The sequence below is a fragment of the Gossypium raimondii genome, chromosome 12 (genome assembly GCF_025698545.1).
Source record: "Gossypium raimondii isolate GPD5lz chromosome 12, ASM2569854v1, whole genome shotgun sequence".
Lineage (NCBI taxonomy): Eukaryota > Viridiplantae > Streptophyta > Magnoliopsida > Malvales > Malvaceae > Gossypium > Gossypium raimondii.
In genome coordinates, this window is record NC_068576.1 from 13726162 (window position 1) to 13737321 (window position 11160).

The 11160-nt window shown below is 26.8% G+C and overlaps 1 protein-coding gene across 1 annotated transcript; it reads right to left on the minus strand.

The window, feature by feature from the left end:
* Positions 1–1091: 1091 nt before the first annotated feature.
* Positions 1092–1388, minus strand: LOC128035454 (precursor of CEP5-like). The gene has a single exon (XM_052625195.1). It carries the CDS (start codon positions 1386–1388, stop codon positions 1092–1094), a length of 297 nt encoding a protein of 98 aa, XP_052481155.1.
* Positions 1389–11160: the final 9772 nt, after the last annotated feature.

Sequence of the window (11160 nt, forward strand, 5' to 3'; positions counted from 1 at the left end):
GAGAGTGGCAAGCACGTGATCTTTTGATTCATTCCTATTCTTAACTGGTCCTGTTACTCCAATACTTAAATTTCCCAATTCTATAGTTTGTGTTGCTTGCCTCACATGGTTTGTGTCTCTTTGAGCTTACTCAATTCTTTGCACATATTTGAAGCATTATACGTTGTATATAAATACATATATGCTCTGAGGGTTTCTCCATTCTTTCAACTTCCTTTTCTTATAGACGATATCCGAAAGAAATGTCAATATTACAGTAATTAGTGAATATCAATCAAACCTCTAATCCGCCATTTGAACTTCAGATTTCATAAAACGGCATGCAACTTAGAGGAGTTTGACATCTTAAGTAGAATAAATAAACTTCTTACACTACATTTGATATTAGTATTATTTTTACGCATTTGTTACGAAAGACTATATTTATCCTTAACTAAAACTACCCCATTCGTCCATCAAGAAGTTATGATGGGCCATCTTCAATTCTATAACCAAGTTGGTAATCTTGTTCATTACGGCTTTTTTTTCCCCTAGCATATACCTCAGTTGCTTGGGCTCCTTTGGATACCCAAGCAATTCCAGTACGGTGTTTAAAAGATTTTTTTGGTGCAATCACACCATTCTTTCTGTTTGGATAATTTTACCCCAGTTTAGTAGACGACCTGGATATTAGTGGGACTAAAATGTTTCACTGACGGAAAAATTATAGGTTTATTTATTTAAAAAATAAAAACAATTTTAGAATTTAATAAATCATTAATTAATTATTTTGAATAAATTATTTATTTTAATTTCAGTCAATTTAAATTATTTATTAGCTCTTCAAATATATTTTATACCACTTTAATGATTGAGCAATAGGCAAAGAAGGAGCTATAAAATGTAAAAATCCACGAATTTCATTGGCTCACTGACTTCACTAAATATATGTTACAAACACTCAAACCTAAGGTACCTGAAACTGAAATTTAAACTAAGATAAGACAACACAAATAGAAACCGAACCACTTAAGCTGAAATCTTTTCTAGGATAGGAATCTGTGTGGCACTATAATACCATCTGTCTGTCTTCAAAGTAAGGATGTTTTGACCTAGTTTTGAATGGAATGGCCGATACCAGGACTGTGTCCAGGAGATGTGCGCCTGAAATCTTGGTCGTTTTTCGGCGACGAGGCTCCAATTACCGCAGTTGGTGGTGAAGGTGGAGACTTGGTTTTGTTAACACCATAAATTTTGGGATCAACAATACTCCTACTTTCCTTTGCTAGGATTCTATTAAATGTTCTCACCTTCTGATTCTGCTCCAAAATCAAACGCCTTCCCTGAATTTCCAGGAAGAGAGCAAGCGAAAGGAGAACAAGAATAGAGAGAAGATTGTTTTGGGCCATATATAATATAGGTAAAGCCTAAAATGTGGAATTAAAACAAGTGAAGAAGAAGATACTTAGCAACTTTGCTTATAGACTTCTTCGTTCCCCATGTTGCTAGCTCTATTTATAGACGAAGATCGATCGAGAAAAGAGGTGTCAAAAGACTGATAAATATATATATATATATATATAAAAGGTGTAAATAATTTACATAATCTTTCTCCACATGCGGCCATAGAGCTTAGGTTATGGTCACTTAAACTCCAACAACAGTTTGCATGGGCCATGCAACTGTTCTTTATTCATTTATTCTCCTCCTCTTCTTAACCTAATGTGATTTCTACTATATATTATTCTCTTATAAGAGTTATGAGTTGTCTACTAATATCAATTAAAGACTTTCAGTCTATCAATATATCCTTTTGTATATGTGATCAATTTTATTGAATACATAGAGTAGTGTACTTAATTAACTTAGCCCCCACCTGCTCACCATTAAGAGTTTATAAAAACATATTTGTGTCAAGAATCTTTTAATATATTGTCTTGTTGTGTACCATGTACAATATATTCAGCTTTCCAACTCAAATTCCCGGCTGTTATAAACCCCCCCATTCTCTCTCTCGTTTCTTTGTAGCTTCTAAAAGTGAAGTGACTTGTAGGTTTTAGAAGCTATGGAAAGCATTTGCAATTGAAGCTGATTTTGCTTTCTGCAACTTCTTGCTGTTGGACCTAACAATTTAATGCTTACTATTTGTTATAATTTCCGAAGGAAAGACTAAACAAGGCTATATATTTTCTGTATACCCGACCTAAAAGAGGCTTAGATAATCAGCCTACACCCACAGTGAAATTGAACTAAAAGAGGCCTTTTAATTCCTTAGATTGGGCTGGAATGGGATGATGACTCCATGCATTCTTTTTTTCTTTACAATAACTTTGGAGGAAATTTTAAAATTCTTAAGTAATTTAGCAATAAGATATTATGAGATAGTAGTATTTGTGTTTTTTAGGTAACATGCTTTTAAAAGAAATTAAGTTGTTGAAATTTCGAGAAATAGAAGTTAATTATAAAAGAAGAGCAATGGTTTTCGAAATAAAATAATACATATTAGTATAAAATATATATGCAATATAGGTGCATCAAATTTTCTACAAATATATAAATATTATGAGTGAATATTTGGTACATTAATCGTGTATTTTTATTTCATAAATAATCTTAAAAATTAACATGTGTATTCTTTTAGATACATTTATATTTTTAATAACTTATTATATCTATATAGGATACTTGTTAACTCTCGATCTGTTTGTGCAGTTTAAAATTTCACTAACAATGTACCAAATATTTTCCCAAATATTATTTTAATAATATAAGGTGATTATTTGATACACTTGTGAAGTCTAAAAATTTCCACCTACGATGGGATAATTTTCCTATAAATTACATAATATATGTTATTTACATTTTTAATAGTAAGATTATGTGAATTAAGGGTATATTTGAACACTACAAATTAATTGTATGGGAGTGTAATTATCAGGATAGCAATTAATTACATCTTTTTAATTACAAACAATTCTTATTCTTAAGATGTGTTTGACTAGTAGAGTGCAATTATATTTTAATTTGAACTTAAAAAAGAAGATAAAAATAAAGTTTTAAAGTCACTATGATTCATTCACCATGTGCTTCTCTCCATTTTCACACCCCTCCAAAGAATTGAATAGTGTAATTAGGAGTGAACAAAATTCGATTCAAGTAAAAAAAAATAATTTTTTTTCGATTTTCGAGTTAATTGAACTGGGTTATTCTTTTTTTTCAAATCAACTCAAACAAGTGGTTTGATTTTTTAAATTTGAGTCAAATTGAATTTTACAACTCAAATAATAAATTGATGTAAATACTCAGTGGGTCCCTGACAGTTTTGAAAATGTGCAAATTGGTCCCTTTAAAATTACAAAAATTCAAAATATTTATAAAATATTTTTTCCAATTTTATAAATATTATATAATTAAAAATATTAAAATTATACAATAATGCTAAATTATACTCTCTTTTTAATTCTAAAATGATAATTTTAAGGCTTTAAACAAATAAATTATCAAATCAAATTTATCATTCCAATTATCTTATCTCTTTCTCTTATTTTTGTTTTGAAGAGAGTTCTTAATATATATATATATATATATATATATATATATATATAATATTTTAATTTAGAATTTAATCTTATTATCATAAAATTTGAATATGATCGATTTATATTCATCTACCTTCCAATATGCCTATAACAGTGGCAACATTAGCAGACCCAAAATTTTATAATTGAAGAATTTATATTAGAAAATATTTGGTAAATTACTATTAAATATAACTACTTAATATAATTAGGTTATTTCATAAAAATAAATATTAATTTTAAACAAATATTTATTTTTAATTTTTATCTTATTAATATAATATTTTATATTATTTTAAATAGTTTTAGATGAAAGATAAATATGGTAATTTGAATATCTACTTTTTTTGAAAAAGATAATTTATTTTAATTTTTTAATATCTACTTAACATTTTCTACATTAGGTCCTGTTTGATAAAGTGTTGAAAAATTCAATCAACTTAAAATTAATATTTTCATCAACTTAATTTATTAAATACATTTGATAACCCACGATGAAAACTATTAGATAGAATTTTTGTACAAAAAGTGTAGAAAATGATAAGTAGATCATAGAGACCTACTTATAAATAAGTTTAATGGTTTTTATTTTATTTAAGATTATATTATATCTTATCAAACAATCTAATTATATTCAGTATTTAATTTTAAATAAAATATCAAACATATTTTATGACTTAAATTCAACACTTAATTTTTAATATTTAATTTTTCAGTACTTAATATTTTAGTTTATCAAACATGACCAAAGTGATAAGTTGCTACCTATTACTTATCTTATTCAACACCTTTTTTTTTGAAAATTTTATATTAAATAAAAATTAAAATAATTATAAAACACATTTAAAATATTAAAGGAATGAAAATTTTAATGATTTATTAAACACAACTTTAATATTTGTGTGTCTTCCACTTTAATTACAAAATTTATTTACTCAATAAAATATGATAATTTTTTTTTTAATTTCATTTTCATAATGATGATGAGTAAAATCCAACCCATAAGAAGAGAAGTGATTATATGAAATTGTGATTACATGTCATCCGTATCCCTTTTCAATGGGAGAATGACCAATCAGAGTTTTCCTCCTGATTTTCAGCTTTTTTCTCTTGAAAGAATTCAAATCTAACTAAAAATGCTAGAAATTAAGAGGAATTGAAAAAGGATAAAAATGACATGGAATCACAGTTTCATACAATCCTTTCTCCCCATAAGAATTAGTAAAATTTATTTACTCAATAAATATTATCTCTGTTTTATGTTATCAAAGATATTATACATATAATTATAATAAAATTATGATATTTTTTAGTTTCATTTCCACAACTAAAAATGTCACTGCTAATCTTATATTATCATCTATACTATTTATAAAGCCTTTTATTGAGTTTGTGTCACACATCAACCGAGTTTTAGTTCCGTTAAAAAATTATTTTAATATCCTTTGCATTTAAAATAAATTATATTTTCTTCAAAAAATAAATTTTATTATTTGAGGATAATTTAATCTTTTATTTTAGAAAAACTAATAAAATATACATATGATTAGATTTGAACCCATGCTAATTGAATTAGAAAATTTTTATTTTACCACTCAACTAAAGTTTTATTTTAATAATTTTTACACTTAAATTTTATTACCTACTTCAGTTGTATATATTATATTTATAATGTTGTTAATTGAGATGGTGTCACAAATCAACTCGATAACAACTTAGGATTTTTGACACCAACTTAGGATTGATGAAAACACCGTGATAAGTAATTGTATTCATTTAGTAATCTTTTTATTTAAAAGATAAATTCATTAATTCATTCAATGAATGGAACCATATAATTCAGAGAAAAAAATAGCAAACACTCGTCGTAGATGGTGAAGGACAAGCTCCATCAACACAACAAAGGCTTTAACTTCAGCATCGATAGATTATTATGACACGTTAACAATTGGCTTTGTCACAACTCAAGCACGACATATCTGGAGTTATTGCAATCACTTAATATGATAAGAAAATCAGCCCCGAATGGTCCAAAGTGGTGAGCAAAAATCAACAAAAGAATCGAGCATTCACCCAACTAGAGAGGATGACAACAAAATCATCCCTAAAATCACTTGTAAAACTAAAATTGCATGCATAAGCAAGACAAAAAAATATGCTATAAGAGCAGACAATAACTTCTAAAACTGAAGACTTATTAAACAATGGGAAAACAAAAAAAATATATAAAACTTAAGACAACATAAGTTCAAATCGACACGAGAAATCATTTATTATTCTAAAATACTCTCAAAACAGAAATAGATTAAGAAGCTGACCAAGAAAAACTACTGGTGGCCAGTGGAGTTTTAGCAAACGACAAGCACCGTCATTTGTCCATAACAACTTGTGAAAACAACAAAAATACCCACAAAATAAATCTGCAAATAGAAATGAGAGAAGACATGTGTAGTGAATGAGAAGAAAAAAGAAAAAAGAGGATGATGGGAGGGGAAAAAGGCGAGGATAGCCAGATCGGAAACTGGCACCATCGCTAAGTAAAACAGAAAATAAGAATTAAATGGCTTTCATTTAGTAATCTTATATGATTTATTCATGTGTTTTAATATTATGTATATTTCATATATTATTATTTAGTTCAAATTGTACATTTCATTATTTATTATATATAATTTTTAAACACAAATTTATTTTCACGCTCATACATGTGTTATTATTATTTTTCTCTCCTTTGCTTTGTGTTCTGCATTATTCATAGCTTAAAAGAAAAACCAAAACAATTGATAATAACTAAATATTACAAATCAAGGCTTTCTTTTTAGAAAAAAAAGTAATATGATTTGCATCAGTGTGAAAATAGTTTTTATGAACAATATGAAAATAGTTGAAAGATAGATAATTAAGTTTTGGTTAAATTGTATTATAAGTTTTGGTACCTTTCATAAATTATCTATATTTTTAGATTTTAAGATTTAGATTAAATTATTAAAATTATTTTATTAAATTTAAGTTCATGAATATCAAATTTTAATTACATTGCTATGAAATGAGTTTTTTTATTCTAAAATATCAGGTCAATAAATTTAGCAAAAATAATATTAATAACTAAAACTAAATTTTGAAATATGAAAATAAATTAATTAAAATTTGAAATTCATATTTTGTGGATTTTGAATTGCGTTGGGTGGTGAATTCAAGGAAAATAAATTTGTATGAAAGCAAACGTGCAAAACGAAATATAGTTATGGGTTGGATTGATAGTGAATTTTTTAATTATATTTTTATTATAATTATAATATTGCCTAAATTGCGGTAGAGTCCTGTCCTTTTCTTCTGCTCTGTCTTCACAACAAAGTTTGGAATCCAATGCTCTCCCTGGCCCCCACTTTCCCTTCCTTTATTATTTAAAATATAATAAATGCACATAAAATATGTATAATATTAAAATGAAAAATGAAAAATTAAATTTTGAGTAAAAAATTTAAATACATCAAATTAAAATTATTAAATAAATATAATTGTTTATTATTGTGTTGTCAATAATTCTGAGTTGGTGTTAGGTTAATTTGTAATACCAACTCAATCAACAATATTATTAATATATACAATTTATGGAAGTAATAACGAGAGCATAATAAAACTAAAATGTATAAAAAAATATAAAAGTATAACTTTGGTTGAATGATATTTAAGATTTAGATCCTATTTGAGGTTTTAAAAATTCAAATTAAAACTATAATATATTAATATTATTATTTATTGGTGATAATTAAATTGTATCTTTAATCATATTTAAAATGTAATTTCATTTATTAAAATTATTTTCACTTAATAAAATATAATTAATATTATTCTTATATAAAATTTAAACATTTTATTTATATAATTTCTTTACTAAAATTTATTATTTTATTTCTCTTAATAATAAAACTACTTTTACTATAATTTATAATTAAAAAATATTAAAATTTAAGATAAGAAGTTGTTATAGAAAATTAATTTAGTGAAGGGTGTGCTTCATACTTTTATGGTTGTTACTATTATAGATGAAAAGATGTTATAAAGAGTAAAACCAAAATATATATAAAACAAAAGATTCTATAACAAACTTGACTGTTATAATAAAATGTTGTTATAAAAAGAGTTGATTGTAGTTTTGAAGTAAGAGAAGAAAATAAGATTTAGTCTTAACCGAATTAGCAGACACACTAATTCTCGGTCGAATCAATTTATTCAGTTCAATTGAATAAATTAAGAAATAAAAATATTAAAAAATAGTGAAAACCGATTCAACCAACCTAACCAATTTGTGTCAACTAATTCAATGCCTTATTTGGACTGGTACTTGTTGGGATATTATTATGGGATATTATCTTTTAGCAATTTGATTCCTAATTATAGGATATTATAAGATATTATTATGGGATTCAGGATGGCGTGATGCTATGCAAAAGGAGATTTGTGCTGTGGACGATAATGATTCTTGGTCTATGGAAACACTTCCTCTTAGAAAGAAAGCATTAGGTAGTAAGTGGGTGTACAAGACTAAATATAACTCCGATGGAAGTATTGAGAGACTTAAAGCTCATATTGTTGTTTTTGGTAATCACCAAGTAGAATGTATTGACTATATTGAAACTTTCGCACATGTGGTGAAAATGGTGACTGTTCGAGCTTTCTTAACTATTGTAACTTCGAAAAATTGGGAGTTACATCAGATAAATGTCTATAATGCACTGAAACAGACTCCTCGGTGTTGGTTTGTGAAGCTTGTTACTGCACTAAAAGGGTATAGATTTCTTCAATCATATTTTGACTGTTCTCTCTTTACATACACTAAGAGATCTGTACGCATTAATGTGTTGGTTTATGTTGATGATTTGCTTATTTTTTGGAACGATTTTGCTACTTTGAAAACTTTTAAGGAGTATATTAGTTCTTGATTCCATATGAAGGATCTTAGTGTTTTGAAATATTTTCTGGGGATAGAGGTAGCTCATAGCTCTTTGGGGTTATTTATTTGTTAATGGAAATATGCACTTGATATTATTTCGGAGGCAGATCTTTTGGGTGCAAAGCCCGTAGGATCACCAATAAAGCAAAATCATAAATTAGCGCATGCTACAGGGACAATTTTATCTGATATAGAGTCCTACAAATAGTTAATGGGTCATTTGATTTATTTGGTAGTAACCATACCTAATTTGGCATACTCAGTTCAAGTCTTATCCTAGTTTATGCATAAGCCGAGACAAGAGCATTGGGATGCGGCTCTGCGTGTTGTCTGGTACTTGAAAGGGTGGTGTGATTCGAATTGGGCTGCTTGTCTGTTAACTTGGCGTTCGCTTACTAGCTGGCTTATCTTTTTGAGACAATTTCCTATTTCTTGGAAAACTAAGAAACAACATATTGTTTCTCGTTCTTCTGTTGAGGTCGAGTATAGGTCCATGACTTTTGTCATTTGTGAGCTCAAGTGGTTGAAGGCCTTGTTATTAAGCTTAGGTGTTCATCATCCTAAAGCAATTCTTTTATTTTGTGATAGTCAATTTACACTGCATACTGCACAAAATCCCGTATTTCACGAGCGTACTAAACATATTGAAGTGGATTGTCACTTTGTTGGAGATGGATGGGTTGATTGCACCTTTTTATGTTCCGACCTCCGTTCAGTTGGCTGACATTTTTACAAAGGCACTTGGTAAATTGCAATTTGAATATCTTCTCAGCAAGTTGGACATTTAGATCTGTATGCTCCACCTTGAGGGGGGTGTTAGGATATTATTATGGGATATTATCTTTTAGCAATTTGAATCATAATAGGATATTATTATGGGATATTATCTCTTAACAATTTGATTTCTAATGGGATATTATGAGATATTATTTTTTAGCAATTTAATTCCTATATAACTATTACTGTATAAATATATATACCATTGAGGTCTATCAGTACCCCATTCAATGCTCAATCCGATCAATCGGTCTAGTTGAGTTTTTAAAAACAATGATAAGTAATAGATGAGTAAAAAGGAGTGGCTTAAAATACCATAATTGCAAGACTAATTAAACTCACATTAGAGCAATATACGTCAGAATTCACTCCAACTTGTAAATTTCAAAAGTCTAGAATAAACACTTAATTAAATCAAATATTGTTTGCGTACCCTAACATTACGTATTAGTTGCTACCCAATGTTGAGATCGTTGGGATAGTGTTATCGAGGTGGGGTTGAATTTATGGACAGTGATTTGCTCCAAAGAAGCATCAGGGAATTTTGGCCGCCTCAAAGATATTATTTTTCCAGTTATGCCGTAACTAGTGCTACCTACCCTAATTTCAAAGAGGTCAACCTAAGCTTCGAAGATATACCAAGTGAAGTGTCAAATTCTTAGGAGTTTATAATTCTACTTATGTTTTAATTACTTATTAAATGATTATCACAAGTTTAACATATATTTCTTAAAATAATTATAATGGATCAATTTTTCTTTTACTAATTAAAAATCCATTTTTAGAAAAACCATGCATCCTTTTATAAAATCAAACCATAAATCCATAAAAATAAAATTTAACTTGAAAATTTATATTTGCCAATGATGAGAGTTAAAAATAATTGAAAAATATAAAATATTAAGTATAAAATAGTTTAAAATATGTTTATTTTATTTTCCTATAAGGGAAATTAAAAATATTTCACTATTAGATCTTGAAAATTTTATATTTCCTAAAAATTTTCAAAATTAAATAAAGATGATTGTATTAGGCATGAATTATTTTAAGTTAAATTATGGTTACGGTTTTATTATTTCACACTTTATTTTGACATGATTTAATCTCTCTACTTTCATAGTATCATTAGTTAGTCTAAATTGTTGGCACCATTAACTGTTAAGATTAAAATGTTGAGACAAATTTGCTTAAGAAATACACATTCTAACTTATCATGCCGAGATAAATTGTGTGTGAAGGTGTTTTAAGAAAATAATTATATAATTTTAAAATCTAAATAGTTGAGGATAATAGTTATTTAAATTAACTAATGTTATTATAAAATAGATGATGAAATTAAATTAAATTAATATATAAAATTAAATTTCAAATGTGATCTAAATTTGATCACTGTATCTTATAAGTACAAAAAGAAGAAGAAAAGAGTAGTGGACACATGTAGGAAGCCTTGGGGATAATTTTAATTACTTTTTAGATGTTTAATAAAATTTTAATATACACTCAATAAAATGATTATAAAGACTCAAAGTCTTTGTTTTGTAATTACAAAATTAATTAAAATCATCAACCCTTTTATTAAATTAAACCATAAATCCGTAAAATAAAAATTTAACTCATTTTTTAATTAACAAGAGTTTACTTTCTTTAGCTGTGAAAACTTATATTGACAAAGTTGTTTTGGTCAATACCTTTCTACTTGAAAGGTAAAATATAATTATAAAATATAAAATATTATATTTTTTTCCATAAGGAGAATTAAAATCAAATAGATTGTTGAAAATATTTAAATTTACTAAAAGTTTTCAAAAACAAATGTTTAAATTTAAGATTTAGTAGATTTGATCCATCTAAAAGTTATATAAATATTTTGAC

Excerpts from the sequence above, each read along its gene's own strand:
- LOC128035454 (XM_052625195.1), bottom strand. The coding sequence starts at position 1,388 with ATGGCCCAAAACAATCTTCTCTCTATTCTTGTTCTCCTTTCGCTTGCT.